This window comes from Pelophylax lessonae, assembly GCF_965119305.1.
Source record: "Pelophylax lessonae genome assembly, chromosome: 4".
NCBI lineage: Eukaryota > Metazoa > Chordata > Amphibia > Anura > Ranidae > Pelophylax > Pelophylax lessonae.
Window position 1 is genome coordinate 476,242,780 of NC_138771.1, and position 26,888 is coordinate 476,269,667.

At 43.5% G+C, this 26,888-nt stretch overlaps 1 protein-coding gene across 1 annotated transcript in view; it reads right to left on the reverse strand.

Moving 5' to 3' along the window:
• Positions 1-8,143: 8,143 nt before the first annotated feature.
• TIGAR (TP53 induced glycolysis regulatory phosphatase) overlaps positions 8,144-26,888 on the reverse strand; it is a 31,404-nt gene continuing 12,659 nt past the window's right edge. The window contains exons 4-6 of the mRNA XM_082256114.1: positions 23,609-23,686; positions 21,984-22,094; positions 8,144-8,872 (exon numbers count right to left, since the gene is read on the reverse strand). Of these exons, the coding sequence (XP_082112240.1) occupies positions 8,423-8,872; positions 21,984-22,094; positions 23,609-23,686 (639 nt within the window). The 3' untranslated portion in view covers positions 8,144-8,422. The remainder of the gene's footprint in view (positions 8,873-21,983; positions 22,095-23,608; positions 23,687-26,888) is intronic.

The following is a 26,888-nucleotide window of genomic DNA, read 5'->3' on the forward strand; positions in this document are numbered from 1 at the left end:
ACTTCTTTACATTGTAGCAAAGTGTCATTTCTTCAGTGTTGTCACATAAAAAGATATAGTAAAATTTACAAATATTTGAGGGGTGTACTCACTTTTGTGAGATACTGTACATGTACATTGCTAAGCCTGCATCCGCTGACCGCATGCAGTATATTTACTGTGAGCTGTTGCCAAGCAGTTAATATACTTCCTGTTTCAGAAAAACAACTGGAAGTAAAGAGAAATCTCTCCAAAGAGGGGAAATTCCCTCAGACAGTTGTCACTTAACAGGTGTCTCCATTAGATGATTTTCATTTCACCTCAATATCCAAAAGTTAAAAAAAAAGAAAAAGAAAAAAAAAAAAAAAAACACTTTTGGCTTCAGATACACCTTAACACGGGGGTCAACAACCAGTAGATTGCAGCCAGGTGACTGGTAGATCGCGGTCTGGGCTTGCTGACCTGCTATCGCAGACCATCAAACAGAGTGCAATGCAGAGGGACTATGGAGCTGTAGTAGAGAACAAGAGCTGCATAGGCCGATATCACCTGTACTCAACCTCTTATCCCGGCTAGCGGTCTCCAGAGTGGTGCCAGCAGCAGGAAAGAAGAGCTCTTCAGGTCAGTGTGAAGCAATACACTGGGCATAATAGTATAGGGCTGCTTTCACACTGATGTGCTGCAGTTTACCCACACCACGGGTGCAGTACAGTGTACCTGCCACTTTCCTTGCAAGTTTTTTGTGCTTAGCCATATATTTTAATTATATCCTGTGGGTTTGGTGCACTTTCTGAATGCAGGAGTTTGGTGTGCTTCCAGAAGGTGCGCCACACCTGCAGGATATATTAGATGTCTATGGCAAAGCACAGCTAACCCAGGAAAGTCAAAAATGTACTGCAACTGTGGTGCAGATAAACTGCAGCACACCATTGTGAAAGCAGACCTATGAGCAGGGATCAGAGCAGTAAGTTCTGTAGTTTGGAGGTTGGTAAAACCCCCATAGTTAATGCAAGTTTTTACCACCCCTGCCCCAACCACATCCCCCTTTAGCTGCAGTAGCCAAGAGTGTACACATTGCAGCAGGAGTTCTATGCCCTGTCATGATTGGTGGGTATCGCACCTACAAAGCATGACCCATTCAAGTGAACGAGGCCGCTCTGCAAGTGCCCTCCAAACATGTCCAGTACAGCAAACAAGGGGTTAAAGCAGACAGTGTTGTATTACACTCTCACCACCTGCTTTAATCTCTTGGACCCCGCAGAAGCATGCAGTTATGGGGTGGTTGCAGAGTGGCCCCATTTACTTGACTGGGTCGCGATTGGCAGGTGGTAGCACCCACCAAAAGCAATAGGGAGTTTTGTGCCTGTGGCAGCATGCTTACACCTTTGGCTGCTTCCTCGGCAGCTAAAGGGGGTAGGGATTGGGGGCTGTAAATCCACAAATCAACCACAAGGTTTTACCCAACTTTATGTGTGAACAAGCAATAAGCATTATGCTGTCAAATGCAACTAAGGGTTCATTCACAAGTGCAGCAGGCACTGCTGCTCCTCTGAAAAATGATCCAAGTGTGTTTAAAACCCATGATTTCCATGCAATGCATTCAATTGCGACGCTGTAGTATGGCAATTAGGGGTTTAAATCAGGTGTGAGAAGGCGACACTGTGCCTGGTGATCTTTGACTTCTCCAATGTTGTCCAGGTAGATCGTCAGCATGGAGTTGACAAAATAAACAGGAGGCAATTAATCATATACAGTATATTTTTTAATTGTAATAAATTAAATATCATACAAAACATGCAATATAATACAGTCAAACAAATATATATGAAAATGTACAGATCATATTTAGTAATACATCTTGGAGATAGACCAGTAGGTGACTGATTCAAGCCAAAATAGTCTAATCTACAATATATTGTCTGAGTTTATTGTATTCTTATTACTGTGGATTATGTTCACATACTATATGGAGTGGAAGCCATTCTTTTGGCCAAGGTAGAAATCAGAGTTAATGGCCCTATGCTATGGTCACAGAGAATTATGGGGAAAAAAAATGCTGAGCTTTCAGGCAATAGCATTCCTCTGGTGGCACAGCCATGTGACTAACAGTTTAGACTCCATGTTTACAACAAAGGCCCCAATCAGTCAAAAGTTTGAGCAATGAGGGGTCCTGCAAACACCACCTGGCTCCATAAGAGTACATTTGAATATCGAATGAGCTGAATCTAATTAAAGTGTATGTCAAGCCAAAAATTTTTCTTTTTTTTTCTTTTCGATTGAATGTGGAAGAGTTAGAATCCCTATTTTTACTGCTATCCAGGGTCCCATTAGAGATATTTACCACCACTTGTCCTGCCAACAATAGTTTACCAGACAGGAAATGATGGGAACTCTCCAATGGCAGCAGTCAAACAAAAATGCTTTTCTTAGGAATAGGGGGAAGACTAGAATCCCGATCCTATTGCAGATTTTTCCTCACTTCCTGTGTGGTGGAAATATTTTCAGCAGGACAGGAAGTGAATTAAATCTCTCTAACAGAGCCTCAGATAGCAGTGAAAACCAGACAGATTCTATTCCTTCCTCAATGTAGTCAAAACTGGAAAAAAAAAAAAAAAAAAAGGGGGATTTGGCTTGACATAACACCCCTCCGCTCCTCATACTCAACAAACTCCCCAAGCTAAATAAATGTATTTAGAGAAACCAATAAACTTACAATAGGAACATGCTTTGTTCTTTATTAGACTGCCCCTCTCCCACAGTTTCTACAGGCCCGGGCTCCATGACCATCTGGTGCATGCTCCATATGAGATCTGCCTTGGCTTATTGATCAATAACAGGTACCATACGGTGCATACGCCATACTGGGCGTTTGCACAGCTCCCTGGAAGGCCCTGGTGACGTAGCCTTCCCAGGGGACAAAATGTGAGGCACTGTCTAAATCACCAGAACCTACTAAAAACAAATAAGTTATAAAAATATAAGTTAAACAAAAACCTTTGATTGTTCAAATGAATTTAGGGATGTGCACACACCATGGATGTTTGCAGGGGTCAAAAGTCCACTTTAGGCCCATTTAAAAAAGTAGCATTTGATTCCTCGCTTTTGGGTACCAAGAAAACTGGATAAAACATTTTTGGCTTAAATACATTTTAATTAGTAATTTTTTTCAAGGGCATTTCATAAATACCTACATATATAGCTGTAAATGTGCTATGTACAGTGACCATATAAATCCAGCACTGCAGGAGAACCTCAGGCCTGGATAAGGCAAAGCACAGGCTTGTTTTAAGACAGAACTAGTTTGCCAACAGTCTTGGCATGGGCCCATTGCCACTAACATCTCCTCTCAGCCGATGTCTAATTGGATACCAGTCAGTCGGCATGGTAAATCCCTTGGGAGCCGCACTGAATGGTATGTGTATTTATTGTGCAAGCATTCTTTTGTCTCCTCAAATACCCTGCTGTTTGATAGGGGGTGCCGCATTGTGCAGATCTGGCCATACATACACGTTTAATTGATGCGTGCATGCATGCCAGCTTTGCTTCTCATCATTCTGTATACATATAGCAATAAAGTAGATTTAAAACCAAAAGGTGCAAGCACCCTTTTAAAGACGCAGCCTGCAGGGAAATTGCAGTCATTTTGACCATGCGATTTCCCTGTGGTTCCTTCACCCAAAAACGTGCTGCGTTTTTACATGCATTGGGGGGATATTCAGAATTAATGGCTGCCCCATGTATTTTCTCACAGTAGCACATTTTCACTGCGGGTGGAGGTGGTTGTGGAAATCGCTCTGATTCTCGCACCCACAGCCACGCTCATAGGTGTGAACCTGATCTTATGCTTGGCTCACACCTATGCATTTTTTAGTGCATTTTCAGTTTTGCAGAAACAAACTACAGCCCATTCAACATGGTTTCCTATGGGTCAAGTTCACATCTGTTTATAGAAATGGCCAGGGGACTTTCTGATTTTTGCTTCCATAGGCTTCAATGGATCAAAAACATGTATTGAAAAAAATGCAAAATGCACCTGGAATGTGCAAACTGCAACCTGCATAGGTGTGTAACAGGCCTCAGTGATCTTTGTCACCCTAGGACAGGAAGGGTTCCTGGCAGGATCACTGGGTGAAAATAAGGACCCTCTACCTACCTTTTAGCTCATTATTTTAACCAACGTGAACCTTGATTTTGAGGCTGGGTCTGCTTTAAAGTGTACTTTCTGACAATTAACTTCTTTTGCTTGCCTTTGGTCTTTTTAATACACCATTTGAAGAATTGTATTATATCTGTTTAATACACGTAAAAAAATAAATAAATAAAAACCCAAAACCTTGTCAAAGAATTCAACGCTGTCCTGTGTTTCAACTCACTTCCTAGGTCATCTCAAAGAAATCTAGTTCCTATCTTAGACCACAGAAATGTTAGCCTTTTTGTGGTACAGATCTGAGAGTGTGAGTGGTTGAGTAGTTTAGTAAAAGACACTGGCCAGGGCTGACCCCACTTAGTCCACAAACACACTATTGGTGTTGTCAGCCCACAACAGGACTTAAGGCCCATACACACGATAAGAAAATCTGTAGGAAAAATTCGTCCGACGACCGATCTGCCGATTTTCGGATTGTTAAGCCTCACACACGCAACGAATTTCGGCCGACCGGTCGTCCGTCTTTTGTCCAGAGTGGTGTCCGTTGGTTAGAATGTGCTCTAGACTGCACACGAATTTTCCCGCATGACAGAATTCTACTTCAGAAGTGATGTCATGTGTTGGATTGCTTTCTATGTGTTCTTTCATCTCTGAGCATGCCTAGTCTTGCTCATAAGATTTTCCCCCATCGAAATCTGTACTAATGAGACGAAAATCGTACGTGTTTGACGGTCGACAAAAATTATATAGCCTGCACACCAGGATTTCTTCGGCCGAGAAGTCGGAGTCGGTTGTCTGAAGCATCATACTAACAAGCCGAAAATCGGCAGATCGGTCGTCGGACGAAAATTCACGGCCGAATTTCGACTTGTGTGTACGGGCCTTTAGTATGGTGCTTTCGACAGCCAACTCCGACTTTTCGGCTGACAAAATCCTGATGTGCAGGCTATAAAATCGTCCATCATACAACGTCCGATTTTCGTCTCATTAGTACAGATTTAGACGGAAAAAAATCCTTAGAGCAAGACTAGGCATGCTCAGAGATGAAAGAACACATACAAAGCAATCCAATACATGACATCACTTCTGAAGTAGAATTCTGTCGTATGGGAAAATTCGTATGAAAATAACCTCTTCACTTTCCACATCAGACTAGCATGCCACAAAAAACGGACGACAGATCGTTCGATAATCTGATCGTGTGTACGGGGCTTAAGAAGCAAAGATCAACAGGTATTTTTGTACCTGCAGGGTCTCTATTGGGATAAACCAGTGGGAAATGTGCATGGATTTTTTTGCTTTGAATCAAGTGTAGAGATCAGAACCCCTGTCAGGTTTTCATTGTGGTCTGTGCCCCCATTAGTGAGATTAATGGCCCTTTCCATTTGTCCCGTTTACCATTATCACCAAGAGTGTAAATGAAAGAAAATCCCAAAATTTTGGGCTGTCACTAAAACAGGAATAGTGGGGAAATCTCCCAAAAGGGACACTAGTTCTGTTGACCCTGGTGGCTACCAGAGATTTTCTCTCACTTTCGGTTTTGGTTTTAGGACAGTAAGTGAAATCTCCTCAATGAGACAAGAAAAAAAAAAAAAAATACTGACAAGAAGTATAACCCTCCTTTTCTCTGTCCAAAATGATAGAAATTACAGAGTTCTACTTTAAGTGTGCAAACCCCCTGGCTTTCTGCATCCCTGGGTTTACAGATTAACCTTTTCAAACTAAAACACACGACACATAAGGTTAATGCTTTGTTTCACAGTCATCACCTGCACATCGATAATAAAGTTATATTAGCCCTTTTGAATATATTTACATGTACTGTTTCAATAATCAAATTCACGCGCTATATGCACAGTGTGAAAAACAAAATGTCATTATGAAAAATAAATTAAAACCTAGACTACTGCAGAACCTGGTGCTTAAAAAGCCCACTAAATCTAAAACAAAAAGTCATTCTAATGGAAAGAGATACTGATGCCATCAACAAATATCCAATACTGGAGATAGAAAAAAGTTGTCCTTTAAACATTTATGTACCTTTTCTGTACAGCCTACTGTTCTGTTGGCTGCCATTTTAGGTTATAGAAGGTTTAAACTTGACAATACAACGGGATCGCTAGATCAGAAGTTACCTGTGTGTTGTAAAATATCACTCCCCTTTCTATAGTTTAAAGATATCTAGCCATGATGAGCTCTTTAAATATTTAGCATTATGTTTCATAGCCGAAACAAATACTGGTCTCATGTGTGACACAAAAGGTAGTCATGAAGGACGTGCAAATTGATATTTAAATGAGTCCGTTTGTCATTTAATGAGGTTAACAAGAACATCAGTGCAGTACAAGCCAGACATTTCTAATTGGGCTTATGTAGCAGGTGCTCTTGAATACAGTTATAAGGCAACAGTCACCCTTAGTCTGGACATGTCTATGCTACAAGAAGAAGATGCAGCATTGTTACTGTTATTTATTCAAGAAATGTGAAAAAAACATTATGATTTTGGCAAAGGCAGTAGTGGTTGGCACTTCAGCCCTGTAGCACTGTGGTCCTTGGCTCATATCCCAGCCAAATTACTATATGCATATAGTTTGTATATTCTCCTAGTGCTTGTGTGGGTTTCCACCCCGTTTTTTTTCCCCCAAAGACATGCTGCTAGAATAAATGGCTCCAGTCTAAATTGTATGTATGCATGATAGAAAATAACCTTAGAAAATAAGCTCCTCCAGGGCAGGGACTGATGAAAATGTACCACTATAGGCGCTTTTCCACTGCATGGAACCAAACGGTTCAGCTCGCTTTTGTGCTTTTCCACTGCATGGAACCGAACGGTTCAGCTCGCTTTTGTGCTTTTCCACTGCATGGTACGGTGTAGGAACGGTTCGGTACAGTACGGCGGCGCTTTTCCACTACATGGAACCGAACGGTATGGCTCGCTTAAACAGTACCACCTCGGTTGTGGTTCCAAGAGGGCTGTACCAGTACCATATCCCACAATCCTTTGCATGCAGCCTTGACTGTTTGTCACTACTATCCACTGATTGGTCAGAGAATCGTTGTTATCCCACCCAATAACTTTAGTACTACTTTAGTGGAAAAGCAAACCATACCAAAAACCGTACCGAACCGTTCCAACACCGTACCATGCAGTGGAAAACCAAACCGGGCCAAGCAGGGCCGAGTAGAGCCGAGCAGGTACTTGCAGTGGAAAAGTGCCATATGTAAAGTGTTGTGTCAGCACTACCTGTAATATTTAAATATGAATATTGTTCAGGCATATTTACACATAAAGGGAAAGCCAATCAATTTACACAGGGGCACGTATCTTTTCTTATACATGTGTCATTACCTGCTACTCTGGACAAAGCGACTAGAGGGTACATCCACAGGAAGGGATGGGGGAGACCATATTTATCTTTTAATGTCACCTGCAGGGCTTGTTCCTGTACCTGCCCATGAGGTGCTACCCACCCTGCCCCACTCATTGACAGGGACCTGTGCCAGGGAAGTGATCTGTGTCCACAAGTTTACAGCACTGCATTATTGCTTGTGCACCACCCACCAGGTACGCTTGGCCCTGGTTTTGTACCTTGGAAAAAAAAAAAAAGAGACTTTAGGATATCTATTTCTTGAATACTATAGAAGCACACAAAGACTAACCCAAGCTCTACCGCTATGTTGAAGAGTATATGAGCAGAGCGTCGGTGCTCTGGCTGGGGCGTTCACTGCAGAGCAATAGGTGACATAAGCCAGCAACTCGATAGCTTCTTAATGAATAAGTTTATTTTTGCACTACAGCAATGGCACGTTTCAGCCAAAGCCTTCTTCATAGCATGCTATGAGGAAGGAATCGGCCGAAACACCTTAGGATCTGTTGGGTTCTGCCATTGCTGTAGTGCAAAAATAAACTTTTTCATTAGGAAGCTATCGAGTTGCCAGCTTATGCCTCTTATGGATTTTTTTGAAAACTGCCTTGAAAAATGGATAGTGTACAGATGTAAACTATATATTACAGTCCCCAAGATGACAGCAAAAGGAGTTTGTCCTTCTGAGCTTTTTATGTAATGTTCGGTTTTTTAAGGTCCAGCAAACTCTTATTTTATATTAAAAAATAAAGGAAGCCCACAAAAGAAGTTGCACACACCGACCTAATAAATATTAAAAACCGTTATTGGTTTCTTATTTAAATAGTAGCATCAGGCAATAGTAGAGCGCATACCTGACCATGCTGCGAGTCTATGGCTCCCAGCATGCCCCAGGGCACACAGATGTGAAGGAAAATGGAGTCGGTACAGATCATACAACGTAGTGGCTGGTATCTTCAATAATATCCACAAGGTGATCATGACGATTGATACAAATGCAGCGGATGTCAGGTATACCGAGCTCTCCCGGCTTCAGGCTGATAATAAAGTGGCTGATTCCCGTATTGGGACTGACCGAGAGTTCTCGCGATTTCTTTAGGTCAGGAGGAAATGTAAAATGGAGATCCTCAACAAAGTACTTGATCCAGTTTCTCATGTATGCACCGTGGCTCACCAATAAGATGTTAGCGTCCAGCGTGACATCACTGCTATCGGGAGAATCAGGCACTCTCTCACTATCTTGGTTAGAGAATGGGGAAAGGTCAAAATTTACCATCCTTTCTCTGCCCGAAGCACCGAGTCTCGACTGGTCTGTGGCACTTGCTTCGTCCAATACCAATTGGCAGAGAAACTCAAAGAATTCTTTGGCGCGTGCTCTAACCTGGTGAAGAAATTCATTATACTTTTACCATAAACAGTAAGGGCACAATAAGACAGCATAATCATTAGGGTCAGTTTTCTAAATAACACATTTCCAGAATTTTTTAATTTCACTTCAAATCACTGAAATGAAGAAAAGCTGCCAACAGGTATAAATGCAGGAACCTAGAACACATACTTGCAGAGGCTTTTGTTTTGCCTCCCCCTGCCTTTGTCTAAGGTGGGGCCATTTGTGAAGGGCAATGCTCTGACATTTATGGGTAGTGGCAGAGCTTGTCGGCTCTCTTTTACCCTTCCATTAGACTATCAATATGATGGGCTGTCTCACAGGCCAATGGCAATGCCATGGAGGTAGGCAGGACAGGCAGGCTCACGAGGCTATCTTCAGGTAAGCGCAAGCATCCCAGGTTGCCTTTACTTTATACCTACTAGCTTCTTTTTTTTTGTACATGACTTAATTTCAAAGATCAATTACATTTACAAAACTACACACTATATTAAAAGCTTTTGCTTTATTTTGTAAGTAAAAGTTACTTTACTTAGATCATGAGTTTTTCCTATAACATTATGACCACTGACAGGTAATGGAAATATCTTGTTACAATGGCATCTGAAAATTGGTGGGATACATTAGGCAGCAAGTGAACATGTTGCCCATGAAGTTCATGTGGTGAAAGCAGAAAAAAAAAAAAAAAAAAAAACGGGCATCGCAGTTTGTTGTGTATGGGGCTGTGAAGCCCATGGTGACCCATGTCCACAGCCAAAAGCTTTTACAATGGCCACATGAAAATCAGAACTGGACTACGGAGAATTAGAAAGTGGCCTGGTCTGATGAATCCCATTTTCTTTTACATCATGTGGATGGCCGGGTGCGTGTGTGTTACTAACCTAGGGAAGAAATGGCACCAGGATACGGTATAAGAAGGCAATTTGGCAGAGGCAGTGTGATGCTTTGGGCAATGTTTTGCTGGGAAACCTTGGGTCCTGCCATTCATGTGGATGTTACCTTGGTGTCCATGCCTCAATGGGTCAGAGCGGTTTCAGCAAAAGGGGGCCATACTCAAAATAAGGAGGGTGGTCATAATGTTATGGCTGATCAGTGTATATCTAGCTTCTGTCTATAAAGTTAAAGCTTAACACCATGCACAAAAACTTTCATTCAAATACACGTCTCCTATTTAGCCAATATGTGCATAACCCGGAGTTCGGATCTAAAGCTTATCTAAACAAAAACTTTTTGCCTTTGAGAAGTCTAAAATTGCTTTCAATTTTTTGCCATGTGCATCATAAGGGAGATTTCCTTGCACTTCCTGTAGACTCAACAAGAAGTGAGAGGATCTCTCTGCAATGTGAGGGAAATCTCCTCTTAAGACAGTTATCATGGGAACAAGTGTCCCTGTTGGAAGATTTTACCTCCATTCCTGTTCTGTTGGCAACTCAAAATTTTGGATTTATTTTCACTTTTATTCTTGGTGATATTGGTGGTCAGGACAATTGGAGAGAGTTAATCCTCCTAATAGTGACACAGTGACAATAAAAACAGAGGTTCTAAACCCTCACCGATCTAGCCAAACCAGAAAAAAAACTAAAAAACAAAACAATGCTTTTAGTTACATTGAGAGGAGGGATCACCAACAACGCATGGCCGATAGTAAGCCTATGGGTGACATCGCCACTCAGGCATTCCAGCCATTGTCAATCATTCTCCTCTCCCCCTGTAGCTCGTACTAGCTGACACAAGGGAGCCGATCACGTGACAGGACCAGAATGAGAATAGGCAAGTATACAGATCTTTTTCCCATTGGGTAATTAATATAGCGGTTAGAAGGGGGGGTGGGAGCAGTTTTGAAGGATAAGTTCACCTTTGGGTACATGTTAAATGTTCCACCCTTTTTTAGGGTAGCACATGTAAAATGTTCTAATCAATCAATAAAAAGTGCGCAGTCCTTGTGCTAGGCATAAGTTGATAACTCACATAAGAGACACAATAAAAGTGCAGTAAACATAGGATGAACTCATCCTAAATTGACATATCTGTGCAAATAAAGTCCATAGAAAATGTGCAAACACTGTGCAAAAACATACATATATACACAATTGGATTTTTATAATCCATTTCTCTGATGTTCATTAATGGACACAGCTCCTGATCTTCTTTACCATTGTGTTATACTGCCCCCTACAGGAGTAGGACACTAGGAAGAAAAAAAAAAGTCTGGCTACGCCTATGTGCAGTCCCAGTGGGTATACTCCCCTCTCTGCTATAGGTATTCAGTTTTGTTACAAGCAGTGTCAGAAGAAATACAACGCCACAGAGGGGTGGGTGCTATGTCCATCAATGAACATCAGAGAAATGCATTTTTAGTCCATTTAAGTCAAAAATCCCATTTTCTCTTTCATTCATTGACTGACACAGCTCCTGATCCCCAACCACTGGGACATCCCGAAGCAGTGTTAAACATGGGGGGTGGGAACAGCAAAAAATAAACTCCCAAGGCTAACTATAGCCAACCAGGTAAACAGGAGCTCAACCAAAGCAACCGGAGCTCACCTGAAAAAAAAAACAAAAAACAATACACCTTCAAAGAGGACCAGGTCCTCTAAACAGCAGCCTGCAAAACCTTGTGGTCAAAGGAAGCATCCGCAGATGCCAGCACATCCACTTTATAGAACTTTGTGAAAGTGTGCACCGATGACCAGGTGGCCGCCTTGCAAGCCTGTGTCACTGACGCCTGATGACAGAAGACCCAGGAGGCAATGAGTGCCCACCTGACCCTTGATAGAATAGGCCTGGATCACCATCTGTGAGTCACCTCATAGGTCGCCCCAGTGTGAACGGGGGCTTATTCTTATAATCCTAACAAACACAAGTATAATAAATACCCCCCACCCCATCTCCTCCTCTCACTTCCTTTGTCCGATCCTTGTTCTCGTCCAGACAAATCTCTATCCATCAGCACCTGGGGCGTTTCACAGCCAAGCCGTCAAAGCCAGCGACTGTAAAGCAGGATGGAAGATTGATCCTTGGGACAGCAGATCCTCCCTAAGAGGAAGCTTCCAAGGAAAGTCTGTGACCAGCTGCACCAGATCGGCGTACCAAGCCCAGGGAGGCCAGTCTGGAGCCACTAAGATGACCGGAATCCCTTCTGCCTCGATCCTGCGTAGAAGTCTTGGCAGAAGCTTGAGAGGAGGGAAGGCGTAAATCAGACGATACTGACCCCATGGGGCCACCAGTGCGTCTGTCCACCATAGAAGGTCGGCTACCTCCAGAGCCGCCAGGACACATCTTGTGCCCCCCTGGTGATTGATATAAGCTATGGCCGTGGCATTGTCCGACTGAGTGAGCACTGGACATCCCTGAAGACAATCCATGCAATGGTGCAGGCACAGTCTGATTGCTTGGAGTTCCAAGACATTAATCTGTATTCTGGACTCTTCCAGTGTCCAGATCCCCTGAGCAGAATTTTTGCTGAGGATGCCTCCCCAGCCAGACAGGCTGGCATCTGTTGTGACCACTGTCCAATACAAGGGGAGGAAGGATTTACCCAGCTGAAGCGCTGGAGAACGTAGCCACCATATCAGGGACTTCGTTCCTTGGCTCAGCCGGATCGGATTGTCCAGAGACTGCGGAGTCTTGTCCCATTTGGCCAGAATCTCCCTTTACAGGGACCTCGTATGCAACTGGGTAAATGGAACCACCTTGAAGGTAGACACTGTAACGGAGCTCCACACTCTGGGAAAACCCCTCCCTATTAGAGCCATTCCACACAAACATACACGTCCCATAATAAGCTTACTCAAGGCAAACAGGAACAATAGAACAATGGAATGCAGGTATTCAACAATAACAAACCCCATCCCCCTAGCAGGGGTCTATGAAACACTTCTGCCATATTCTAGCAATATGCAATATATCTTTATATATTTCCTGAGGGACACTGTTCGGAATTATTATGGTCACTCTTTCAACACAAACCACACTCTCAGTGTCCATTCTGCATGCACTCGCACCCAGCACCCGCATGGGATGACCATCTGCTGGACAGCAGGAGATGAATTGCAGCGTGCAATTTTTGGAGTTTGTCCAGAGGAAAGAGCACTCTGGCTAAGGCCGAGTCTAGAGTCAGACCCAGATAGTCCAGCTTTGTGGACGGAACCAGAGCAGATTTCTGAAAATTCAGAATCCAGCCGAACTCCCTCAGAGATTTTGTGATGGTGATTTCCAGGTTTTCCACCAGAGCAGTAGGAGACTCCACTCGCAGAAGGAGGTCGTCCAAGTAACCCAGTACCGCTATCCCCCGTTGGTGCAACAATGCTAGCACATAGGCTAACCCTTTTGTCAAGTCCCGAGGAGCAGTGCCGAGAGCAAAAGGTAACGCCACAAACTGATAATGTTCCTCTCCAAAGGCAAAGCGTAGAAAGCGCTGGTGACCGGCACATATTGGAATGTGAAGGTAACCTTGATGTCGACAGAGGCAAGAAAATACCCCTGATGCAGGAATGCCACCACCATGCGAATGGACTCCACCCTGAACTTCTGCACCCGCACAAAGCAGTTCAGCACCTTAAGGTCCAGGATTGAAGCACCTTGCCTTCCTTCGAACTGTAAACAGGTTTGAGTAAAAACCCTGAAAACGTTCCAAAGTGGGAACCGGGACAATCACCCCTTGAAGGAACAGGTCTTGAACCGCCCCCAAACAGACCCTGTAAGTGGTCCGGGGACAGGTGCAAGTTGGAAGGAAAGAACCTTGCCAGGGGGGTAAGAGTGAAACTCGATCTTGTACCTCGACCGAATGACTTGGTGGACACACTTGTCTTGTACCAGGGAAGTCCACGGGTCCGGAAATCAGCGAAGATGTCCCCCCACCCCTGAAGCGAGTGAGGGCTCACCTTCATGCTGAAGGCGCCTTGTCCGCAGGTCTGGAGAAGCCCACTCTCGGCTTGCCAGACTAGGTTAGTTTGGATCCACCAGAGGAAGCCCTGAAAGGTTTCGAGCTCTTGTCAGTCGACCCTGAGGGACAAAAAAAAAAAGAAAAAACATTTATTAGCGGAGAAGGAGGACCCACATCTACAACGAGGGCCCTTGCCCTTAGTAGCCTGCGGAAAAAGGTACTTTTTTCCCCGTGAGACATTTAATGATGTCATCCAGGGTAGCTTCAAACAGGCGATCTTCTTGAAAGCCAAGATCAGTCAAGGCCTTTTTAGAAGTCTGGTCTGCAAACCAGTGGACCAGCTGGTCCGCCAGCTCAGCAAAGGCGGGGGGGGGGGGGCTGGGGGGGGAACTGTTCTCCCTCCAGGTCATGGTGTAAAAGCTTAGCCCACTCAAGAGTTTGACACCAGGACAATGGTGAATACGGGCCTCAGTGCCGAACCAGCCAGAGTTTACATATTGCGGGCCACAGCCTCCGCCTTCCTGTCCGCTGGATCCTTAAAGGCCGGGGACTCTTCAGCCGGAATCATGGTTGCCTTGTTCAATCTGGAAACCGGAGGGTCCATTTCTTAAGGGAATCCTCATAGGGGTATCACCTAGTAAATCGCTTAGGGACCCCAAGGGGATGCTTTGGTCATCCCCATTTTTTAGAGACAATTCTGTCAAAATAGGTGGGGAAAGGAAACACCTTTGTCGCTCTGGATGGCTTGTGAGTGCCAAAGGGAACTTGCTCCTCCATCACAGCTGCATCCTCTATCTTTAAGGTCTCACGCACAGATACAATCAATACTTCCACCAGTGCCTTTTCGTGTGCAGTTGCAGACGTGGAGAAATCATTCTCACTATCTGAGGATTCCAGGCGCGTGGTCACAGACCCATGTCCATGGCAACCGAATCAGATTCAGGATCTGATGAGACAGATGAGGAAGGGGAAGGTGGGGGGGGGGGGGGGGCTTTTTGCTAGCCCGTCGCCGGAAAGCCACCTCCACCCAGGACACAAAGGACTCTAGGACTGCCGTCAGTGCATCGATGGATGGTTGCGACTCGGAGGGCCCCGTAGATTTAGAGAGGGGATCAGGTGGTGAGATGTGCTCCAAAGACTCCATGAGTCACCAGGGGGGACCCAACAGAAGTGTAAAACACTGCAAAGGGACAACCTCTATCGCACTGGCAGAACCACCCGATTGCCAGGCACAAAGCACCAAGCGATACTCAGCAGAGAGGGAGAGGACCCTACCAGACTCACCACCCAGCAGAAACAGGCACCTGCAGCCACTAGGATAATCTGCACTCCACATGCGGCGATCAGGAAGTGAAAAGATCCAGGAGTCAGCACCAGAGGATGAGGAGGGGCTCCCACCGTGGAAATCGCGGCCCATGGGGCTCCACTGTCATGGTCGCCGTAATTTTCAATGGCAAACCACCGCAAAATGGCCGCTGGACTACACAAACATGGCTACCGTGCATTGAGCACACAAGCTACAGCAAAATGGTTGCACCACAAGGCTCCCAAGAGGGATCCCTAGGCCTCAAGGACAGGCATTGGCAGGAGCCCTCACCAGGTACAACCGCCCCCTGCACAGCCAATCACCTGGTCGCCGGCGGCGCATCCTCATCCTTATCACAAGCATAGCACCCTGCCCCCATCCCAGGAGCTGGACCAGACCACCCAATCAGCTCCAGCGTAAGTAAAGGGGGGGGTGGTTAGGATGGGGTACAGATGAAGGGGGGGTGCCTGACGGGAAGGAAGGGAACCTGGGGGTCCAACCATTCCAAGGAGGGGCCCACATGCATCCCAAAACCCTCCAGGGGAGAGGGGGGACAGCTACTCACCATACCAGGAACCAGACGGGCACCGCTCCAGACAGAACGCCTCGCCATCGAAATGGAGGGGCTGTCAGCGCTTAACTCGCAGGCCAGCCTCTATCCGGTGTTGCGGCAAACCTAGTTCGGAGCTGAGGCCTGGGCGCGCTCGCTGGCCAGACTGGGGTGACCACTGGATCTAGATTATCCAGCCTGTCGCCCAATCCGGCAGTTGATTGTATATCTCACAGGAAAAAAAACAGGAGAAAAATTTCTAAAAATAAAAAATTGCCAGGACCAGAGATCCCAGCACGGAACTAGGTCCTTACTCCTGACTAGGCAGAAAAAATTGAGTACCTATAGCAGAGAGAGGGAGTATACCCCCTAGGACTGCCTATTGGTATACCCAGACTTTTTTTCTGCCTCGTGTCCTATTCCTTTAAGGGGCAGTATAACCCAATGGTTAAGAAGATCAGGAGCTGTGTCCGTTAATGAATAAAAGAGAAATATGTTTTTGCACATTTTATATGGACTTTTATTTGAACAGATATGTCAATTTAGGATGAGTTCATCCTATGTTTAATGTACTTTTATTGTGTCTCTTATGTGAGTTATTAACTTATGATTACAACAAGACAAAATGGCATGGCTGAGCAATGACAGACAGTGACGGTTTCCACTGACCCAAGTTGATAGGGTACTGAGGGGAAAAAAAACAAAGGGGAAAAAAACAAAAACAACAAAAAAAACAATCATACAGGGTCCATCGGTGGTTTGTTTAATGCCCCTTTGAGTCACTTGCAATCAGTCTACATATAAAGGGAGCAAAAAAAAAGCCACAACTGCCATGTGCAATCTCTATCTGCTGCTCATCGCTCGCCCATGCCATTTCTGTCTTACTCAATTTACATCAAATTCAATTGTTTGTTGAAACAGGCATCATTTAGATCATTCAGTTTTATTGCACTGTGTATGGCCAACATTAGACACACAAGTCAATTCATTAAAATGTCCAGTTTACATAAAACAATATTGTAAACAGTAACTTTTTTTTTTCATGAAATAGTTATTTAACAAAAATCCCTATCTTCTCCAAAAATGGCTTTATCTCTTTATCTTGAGTATAGCCACCATAAACCTGATAACAGCAAGGGCAACAGTGACACCTAAAGACTGAAAGAAGGTACTACAGTAACATTAGGGTAGAAGAACTATTATTAAAGTATGTCTTGGCAATACATGTACAGTGCTGCAAGTACAGAAAAATACCAGACAATCTGCCAAAAGCTCAGGGTGCTCCTAACTCCCTTCATCGGCTCACAAATGTGCCCTTGCTGCTCTAAAGAAGAAGTGTTGCCAGCTCTTGCCAGCTTTCCCCTCCTGGACTATAAGACCCCCCCCACCCCAAAAAAACATGAAAAGGCCTCAAAAGAAATTAATGCACTTTCTATTTAACACAAGAAAGGAACTCAGCTGGGTCCGCACTATGGCACAACCACAGATGATGAGGATCTAATCAAAAGGTAACTTATGGGGTAAAGCAACCCCCCCCCCCCCTTCCCTGTCTTTATAGAACAATGCTGCATTGGACCTCATGAATGAGCAGGTTTCAGGGAAAATGTTTAGGTTGCCCTCAACTTTTATCCCATATATTACAAGCAATGGGAAAGGGGATCTCGTTGGGATTATATGAATAAACAAGTCATCTTTTAGCCAAGGGGCCCCAGCAGTTATTAAAAACCTGTGCAGCTTTGTAAAATGATCCTTATACTGGCCATGCACTATACGAAAAAGCGTCCGAAATTCGGTCATTTGGACAGTTTGTTCGTTTTTTGGCCAGTTAATGGGCACAAATTGGTAAATCGGTTGTGACGTTTTTGAGCCGAAAAAATGAAGGGCAAGTTTGGGAATTTTCCACCAAATGAATCAATTGATAGGTTATTGTGTTTCTCGTCCAAACTGTTTGCACTAGGTATATGTGAAAAAACCTAACAAAAAATGTATTCATTTAGGTCAATTGAACAATTTTTCGGTCATTACATGATGGCACGATCGTTTGCTCTCACAGCCAAGTTCGTTTTTCGAAAAGGATTTGAACGCTTTTTCGTATAGTGTATGGCCAGCATTAAACTTATTATTTTACTTATAGGCCATTTAAGTCCCCTCAGAAGCCTGGCTAAAAAAAAAAAAAAAAAAAAAAAAAAAACTCCCATGTCCTGGAATGCAGCAACTGTTAATTTTCACTGCAATGCTGGGATTGAGCGTCCAATGGTTTTCACATCCTAACAATAAGTCAGGATGTAGGGTTTGCTAACTAGGAGTTTTTTAGTCAGGCTTCTGAGGGGACAACAAATGGCTTACAGGTAAAACATAAACATGAATAATCATTTTAGAAAGCCGCACAGATTTTTATTTAGAAAGCCGCACAGATTTTTATTATCTACTGGGTCCCCTTGACTGCAGAGGGGTATTTTCTGCAACAGATGAACTTAAGTGCCAGTTCACACATATGCAATGTGGGAACCCTGCGATCCACTGCAGGTTCCCGCATCAACTCGCAGGCAGAGCACACTGCTATATGGGAATCGCTGGGGGTGTTAATACAAAGTTAACAACACCCCCAGATCAGTTCCCATATCGCAGTGCGAACTGTCAATTCAGACATAAATCGGATTGCATAGGTGTGAACACCCACGCGATCCGATTCTGGTGCAGGCCAAAAAAAGGGTCCTGTGCAACTTTGGTCTGAATGCAATGCGAATTCAGCCATATAATCTGTTGGCTGGATTTGCAACGCACAAACATTGCATGCGATTTGCACAGCAGTGCGCTGCGAAGCACATGCCATGTCGGACATCGCATATGTGTGAACCAGCATTAAGTATTTAAACCTCCTTCTGAAAAAGCTGGCTGCCTGGCTAATTATCTGGCTTTTTTAAGTGTTTGTAAGTCCAAAGTGTTTATTTCACTCTCCCCCTGCGTAACACAGAATGTCAGCAGCCTAAACTGGTTGCTTCTCCACCCAGCGGATGAACATTGCTGTGCTTTTTCACTACCCTTGGTATGTAGATTTCAGTTTTTAATTAATGCATTCTTTCCTCTCTTCCAAAAAAATCCCAGCATTTCTCGAGTCCTTTTAGTATGTACTCTTTTTCCTCCAAAGGTAAACATGCTCTCATTTGCTAACATTGTTTCCAAATTAATACATTTGTAAACACTCTGCATCATATTTTTTTTTTCTGCACTAGTATGACGACGTTCCACGCGGTTTGAGATCATGCCCAGTGATCTTATGCATAGTACCACTATCGCTAGATATACCTATTTTTTATACTTCTGAGCAACTTGATAGCACAGAACTCATTTAAAACCTAACTCCATGTTAATGTCCCAAGCTGGTGCAAAGAAACTATTTACTGCATCTTTCAGAGCTTTCTGGGCATGCTCTATTAAGTGTAAGTAGCTTCAGCTACATACAGTATACAGCGCTGTGTTCCAGGAGCAAAACATGAACTTCCCGTCCCATTCAAGGAAGAAGGAGCTCTGCACAGCCATTCAAGGGAAGCTTTGTATTCTATGAATGAATAAAAAGCGTCCTCTGATTGGAAGGCGTCACGATTTCCGCCTGAGTAGCTCTCCCGGACTCTATTTTGTTTCTTGGCTGGGATGGGAAGTTCATGTCCTGCTCCTGAATCACAGCACTGTATACTGTGTGTAGCTGAGGCTATGAACAGTTATCACAGCAGGCCCAGCAAGTGCACCTGTTAGTGCAGTACTTTGGGTCAGTATGGCCCAAACAAACCATTTAAAAAGGCACACTGAATGTGGAGTTTGGCTTTAATACTACCTGACTTATTTTTCTGTTTTTTATTATGATCATTAACATGTGCTTCTCATATAAAGTATGATGTGTCAAAAATAATTCAGCAGAAAAATAGGGTTTTCAGTGTTGTGCCGGAAGAAAAACAAAAAGGTCCGACAATGGCTGCCGAAAACAGCAATTTTGACACGATTTTACCTTGCTTATGGTGTGTTTTTCATAGGTCATGTGACTCAATGAATGCAGCAAAAAACACAACACGGGTGCATTTTTGATGCGTTCTTGCTGCGTTTTCAATGCATTTCAATGGGGAGGTGCGTGTTTGGTGTAGTTTGCCAAATATGCACCAAAAATGCAGCAAGCAGGATTTTTAAAACCGTTTCCAAAAGGTGCCTATAATAGCCGAAAATAAAATCATATTTATTTAAATTCATGATATTAATTAAAACATCCAATATAATATAATTATTTTTAAAAATATATATATTTTTATTTTAAAACCATCAATTTCAGTTTCGGCCAAGTGCATCCTGATTTTTCGTTTTTCGCCCAGAAATTTTAATTTCAGTGCACCAATACTTGATACACTTCTTTATGAAATGTTATGTTTTAGGAGCTACTTCAATAGTTTCAACATTTCCTAAAGTTAGTACAGTATCATGATGTGATTAGGACTAAACTTCTCAAATAACTTTTTGAGATTGATTTTATAATTATAGTTTAAACAATATTATCTCTATACAGTGCATCCAGAAAGTATTCACAGCGCTTCACTTTTTCCACATTTTGTTATGTTACAGCCTTATTCCAAAATGGATTAAACTCATTATTTTCCTCAGATTTTTACGAACAATACCCCATAATAACAACGTGAAACAAGTTGGTTTGAAATCTTTGCAAATGTATTAAAAATAAAAAAGGAGCAAATCACATGTACATAAGTATTTAACAGCCTTTGCCATGACAATCAAAATTTAGTTTAGATGCATCCTGTTTGCACTGATCATCCCTGAGATGTTTCTACAACTTGATTGGACTCCACCTGTGGTAAATTCAGTTGACTGGACATGATTTGGAAAGGCACACACCTGTTTATATCACGGTTAACATTGCATGTCAGAGCACAAACCAAGCCATGAAGTCCAAGAAATTGTCTGTAAACCTCTGAGACAGGATTGTATGGAGGCACTGATCTGTGGAAGGGTACAGAAAAATTTCTGCAGCATTGAAGGTCCCAATGAGCACAATGGCAACCATCATACATAAATGGAAGTCATTTGGAACCAACAGGACTCTTCCAAAAGCGGGCCGCCCGGCCAAACTGAGTGATTGGGGGACAAGGGCCTTCGTCACTGAGGTGACCAAGAACCCGAAGTCACTCTGACAGAGCTCCAGCGTTTCTCTGTGGAGAGAGGAGAACCTTCCAGAAGAACAACCATCTTCTCTGCATCACACCTCCAATCGGGCCTGTATGGTAGAGTGGCCAGACGAAAGCCATTCCTCAGTAAATGGCACATGACAGCCTGCCTGGAGTTTGCCAAAAGGCACCTAAAGGACTCAGACTATGAGAAACCAAATTCTCTGATCTGATGAAACAAAGATTAAACTCTTTAGCCTTAATGGCAAACATCATGTCTGGAGGAAACCAGGTATCGCTCATCACCTGGCCAATACCATCTCTACAGTGAAGCATAGTGGTGGCAACATCATACTGTGAGGATGTTTCAGTGGCAGGAACTGAGAGACTAGTCAGGATTGAGGGAAAGATGAATGCAGCAAAGTACAAAGACATGTTTGATGAAAACCTGCTCCAAAGCGCTCTGGACCTTAGACTGGGGCGAAGGCTCATCTTGCAACAGAACAACGACCCTAAGCACACAGCCAAGATAACAAATGAGTGGCTATAGGACAACTCTGTGAATGTCCTTGAGTGAACCAGATAGAGCCCAGATTTGAACCCGATTGAACATCTCTGGAGAGATCTGAAAATGGTTGTCTCCATCCAACCTGATGGAGCTTGAGAGGTCCTGCAAAGAAGAACGTGAGAAACTGCCCAAAAATAGGTGTGCCAAGCTTGTAGTATCATACTCAGACAAACTTGTGGCTGCAATTGGTGCCAAAGGTGGTACTACAAAGTACTGAGCAAAGACTGTGAATACTTATGTACATGGGATTTTTTAATAAACTTGCAAAGATTTCAAACAAACTTCTTTCACGTTGTCATTATGGGGTATTGTTTGTAGAATTTTGAGGAAAATAATCAGTTTTGGAATAAGGCTGTAACATAACAAAATGTGGAAAAAGTTAAGCACTGTGAATATTTTTCGGATGCACTGTACCTACTATGATTATTATTACTAAAAAACAGTATTTAGTCATCATTCTTATGATCACTTACTATTTTTTATTTTAGGTTATGTTTCAGCTGCTGATGAAGGGGGCAGCGTTTGACCCCAGAAGCCCATTAGCTTTTAGACACCAATTATACTTGGAATACATTTTTTTTAGCTTGATCTTCTTAATGTAGCACTTCCATTTCAGAAACAAATGAAATGTTACCTGGTCCAAGGTCTCTCCCCCTGGAGGGGTGTATGAAGGGCACTGCTCCCCTGACTTCTTTGCCATAGTTTTCAGCTCACCTAGAGGTCTTCCCTCTGCTATACCATATTTCTGAAACAGATGAAAGGAATCAACAGCAAATCTTATAAGTCTTTGAAAAAAAGTGTATTGTGGCATTGTACATATTTTTACTATCCAACCAGCAGGTGGTGCTGGGCTCCTTTTACCATTTTCTCCTAACCTTTGCATGTAAGGAGCCCATAGTTTACAGTCTAAATAGCACACCCTGAAATTGACATACAAAAGTGAAACTAGCAGAGCAGTGACCTTTCTTTGCCCTTCAGATAGCTGTCCTAGGTTCTACTAAGAAACAGAGAGGCGATAATTACAGCTGTGCTGTCTCTTTAGGTAACCCATGGTGCTCTAGAAACCTTTGCTGTGTATTGCATCAAAGAATATATAAAATGAGCAATAGAGACAGAAGATAAAAAAAAAGATAAAACAGTGTAGAACGAAAAAGAAGTAAAATTTATCCAACACCACAACTGTTTTCCTTTAACCGGTTCCACACCAGCCGCCGCAGATATACTGCAGCAGGCTGGCTCCTACAGGCAAATCGCCATACATGTTCAGCGCTCGCCTGAAGGCCGCTAGGGGGCGAATGCGTGCCGCCGGCGTCACGCTCCCGCCCCTTCTCGTTCTTGGTGAAGCCAGCACGTGTCGGCGATCTCTCCACGCTGAGGGAGAAGGATGGTCGGCTGATGTAAGCACAGCCGTCCGTCCTTCTCCCTGCAATGATCACAGAGACCATGTGATCCTGCTATATAAGATCGCATGTCTCCATGGTCAATTCCCAAGCCCAACCCCACCCCCCCAGTTAGAATCTCTCCCCTAGGCTTACATTTAACCCCTTGATCCCCAACAGTATTAACCCCTTCCCTGCCAGTGTCATTATTACAGTAACAGTGCATATTTTTAGCACTGATTACTGTAGTAATGTCACTGGTACCCCCAAAAGTGTCAAAAATGTCAGTTAGGGGTCCGATCTGTCCGCCACAATGTGGCAGTTCCGCAAAAAAAAAAAAAAAAAAAATCGCCACCATTACTAGTGAAAAAAAAACAAAAATAATGACCTAAATCTTTCCTGTGGTTCGTAGACGCAATAACTTTTGCACAAACCAATCAAAATAGGCTTATTGCGATTTTTTTTTACCAAAAATATGTAGCAGAAAACAAATTGGCTTAAAATGTAAAAAAATTGATTTTTAATTTTTTTTTTTGCGCTATAAACAAAAAAACAGGTGATCAAATACCACCAAAAGAAAGCTCTATTTGTGGGAAAAAAAGGACATACATTTTGTTTGGGTACAGCGTCGCACGACCACGCAATTGTCCGTTAAATTAACGCTGTACCGAATCGCAAAATAGGGCCTGGTTAGGAAGGGGGCAAATCCTTCCGGGGCTAAAGTGGTTAAAGAAAATCTATTCTATTAATCACATATTGAGGTAGTCTGGTTTGACATCCCTCATAACATGTAATGCAGACTCCTGAGAGGTCGAACACAATTTAGTTAGTTTATCAGTTTCCCTCCTTATGCACATCAGTACAAATTAAAAGAGCTTACCCTCTCCCGTAGTCTGGGGTCATAGGTAATTTCGATGCCCTCACTGTGCAGGTTATTCTTCATGATGGTACAAGCAGTCTGTGAGACAAAATAAAAAGTAATACTCTTAATATTATAAATCTGTGTAATGACAATTACATTTTTAGTACCCCTACATCATGGCAATCATTAAACATAGTTTTACACAATGAAGTGTCATTATTACAGTAACAGTGCAAGGTGGAGGCTACTGCTCTACTGACTTTGGTTTTAAACTCCAGGGCAGGGGATGGACAAGAGGATAAGCATGTACTGCTGGGGAGGGCTGAGTTTAAGTTAACCTGTTGGTTTGTCCTGCATGGGCAGAGCACAGGTAAAGTATATTCCTCAGATGTTTTGGTATCGGAACAGGTATCCCAATTGGAAGATTTCTTCTCACTTCCTGTCTCGGTGACAACAATTACATTCTAAATTTCCAGCAAGGGCACAAAAAGCAATACAAACTTGAATGGAAACCACCCCCCCAAAGAAACATAACTTCCCTACATACCTGCAATTAGTTTAACACTTAACACACACACACATTATATATATATATATATATACACACACACACACTTGAGTATAAGCCGAGGCACCTAATTTTTCCACAAAAAAACTGGGAAAACCTATGGACTCGAGTATAAGCCTAGGGTGGGAAATGCAGCAGCTACTTGACCTAACTGGACCACCACGAGACCCGAAACAGGGGCTGCGGACATGGTACAGGAGATGCAGGGCTGAGGGCATGGTATAGGAGATGGTACAGGTGATTCAGTGCTGCGGGCATGGAAGTCTCACTTACCTTTTTACCTGTAGTGCTGCGGAGGAGTCTCACTTACCTTTCCGCCTTACATTTAAAAATGACGCTGCCCGGCGCCAACATGTCACTGCGCATGCACCGTCTGCCCGGGAATAGCCGAATGTGTACGGGCTTACCTGGGCGGCGGCGCATAGGCACTGACCGGGGAAAAGGTAAGTGAGACCGTGACGCAAGTATAAGCCGAGGGGGGCTTTTTCAGCATGAAAAAACATGCTGAAAAACTCGGCTTATACTTGAGTATATACGAGATAGATATAGAGATAGATAGATAGATAGATAGATATATCTATTCCCGGGCAGACGGTGCATGCGCAGTGACATGTTGGCGCCGGGCGGCGCCATTTTTAAATGTAAGGCGGAAAGGTAAGTGAGACTCCTCCGCAGCACTACAGGTAAAAAGGTAAGTGAGACTTCCATGCCCGCAGCACTGAATCACCTGTACCATCTCCTATACCATGTCCTCAGCCCTGCATCTCCTGTACCATGTCCGCAGCCCCTGTTTCGGGTCTCGTGGTGGTCCAGTTGGGTCAAGTAGCTGCTGCATTTCCCACCCTAGGCTTATACTCGAGTCAATAGGTTTTCCCAGTTTTTTTGTGGTAAAATTAGGTGCCTCGGCTTATACTCAAGTGTATGTATATAAAAAAAACGGTACCACTCCGGTACATCCACTTGAAGCAATATCGGTCATATCGGCAAGTTTGTGGCCCATACAGATACTTAAAAAAAAAAAAAGTGAATATCGGCCTCTGATGATCGGCCCCACCGATAATCGGTCGATCCCTAATTTAAAGGGAATCTGTCAGTATGGGAGCTGTCATTGTTGACTTCAGCTCCTAATCTGTTATTTTTGCTTGCTAATCTGGACGAAGTATGCAGCCAGTGAAGTCACATAGACATAAGGGCTTAGTGCTCCTAACAATTGTGTCCTAATAGGGTCCCTTTCATTTCTTATCCTTCGATGGACATTGATTTACTTTGCACTGAGGATTGATTCATCAGTTTTAGGTGGATTTTGACAAGTGATCCAATAACACTAAATGCTGTCTGACAGGCAGAGATTTGCCCTCAGTGAGTTTACAATATTCTCAGCTGGCAAGTTCAAGAAGGAGGGGTGCTGACAAACTGGCGGAAGGAGGGAGAAAGACACTGGTTGCCTTGGAGACAGGTCGAGAAATGCTTCTATTTCTGGGAGACTGTTTTTGCTTATTTATTTTTTTTTTTTCTTTACTTGAATGCCCACTAAGCAAAGAAAGTTAACCTTGTCATTACCAAGGATATTTAATGTTTTGCGGCATGCGCAGCCTGCAAAGACAATGGATTTCCAATCCAGGGCCCTGCAGTCTAGACATTGGACAGCAGCCCACTAATCTGTATTTTTTTTTATCAGATTGGTCTATGTGGCAGCACATTACAGTCTACATGACAGTTCTTGGGATTCACAGCAGTCGCTATCGGGTACCCTGCCCACAACTTCTTCTTTGCTGCCCTAAAAGAAGAGTTTGCACATGTACAGCATTCGGGTTTATTGCACAGGAGACATCAGAGAATGTGTGCGCCAATTAATCGTTCTTGAATGTCTATGGACAGCTTAAAGTGGACAGTAAAATCAATGTGTATATTCAGTAAAGCATGCTTGTTCTACTAACTGTGGAACCTAAGCGGTTAATCCTCCGCATTGTGTAAAAAGGCTGTTTGATCTTTTCTTCTTCCACAGACTCCTAATAATCTCCTAATAACACAGAGTCTATGTAGTCAGGCTGCACATGCTCACTTTGATGTGTATTGCTAGAGAGGTCTTTTGTGATCAGCACAGGGCCAATCAGCACTGTCCAGACAGGGGGTCAGGGTACTTGCAGTCTCAAAGGTCAGTCAGAAAACTCCTTCTACATGCTTTAAAGCAGAGTTTCAGCCAAATTTTTTTTTTTACTGAAAATACCCCTAGAATAGTCATTGTTTGTGCATTTAAACAATGATATTCTCTAACCTGTCCCCTGTTCCCCAGTACCTGCAGGATGAATTACTTACCTTGTGATGGTCTTGTCCAGCGCTGCCATCTGCGGTGTGGACAGCTGATTTTACATCCTGGATTTCGGAGGGCCCAGAATGCTATACCTCATTACCTCCGGGGCAGGCGCGTCATCCCACAGCTGGTTCTGCGCATGCCCAGAAGCTGTTCTCAATCATTCAGCAGGGAATGATGCGCCTGCACCAGAAGTGACGAGGGACACTGATGCAGGCGCATTGACTCCTGGGATTGATGACACTCATCTCCCAGGAGTCAATGCAAAGGAGGAAGTGACGTCGGCGGCAGTGGCTGCAGGAGGAGGAAGTGGAAGGAAGGGAAGATATTTTTCATAAAAATAAGGTAAGTGAAAAAAAAAAAAAAAAAAAAAATTATCCAATTTGTTTTTAGAATGTGTTAATTCTATGTATGGTGTT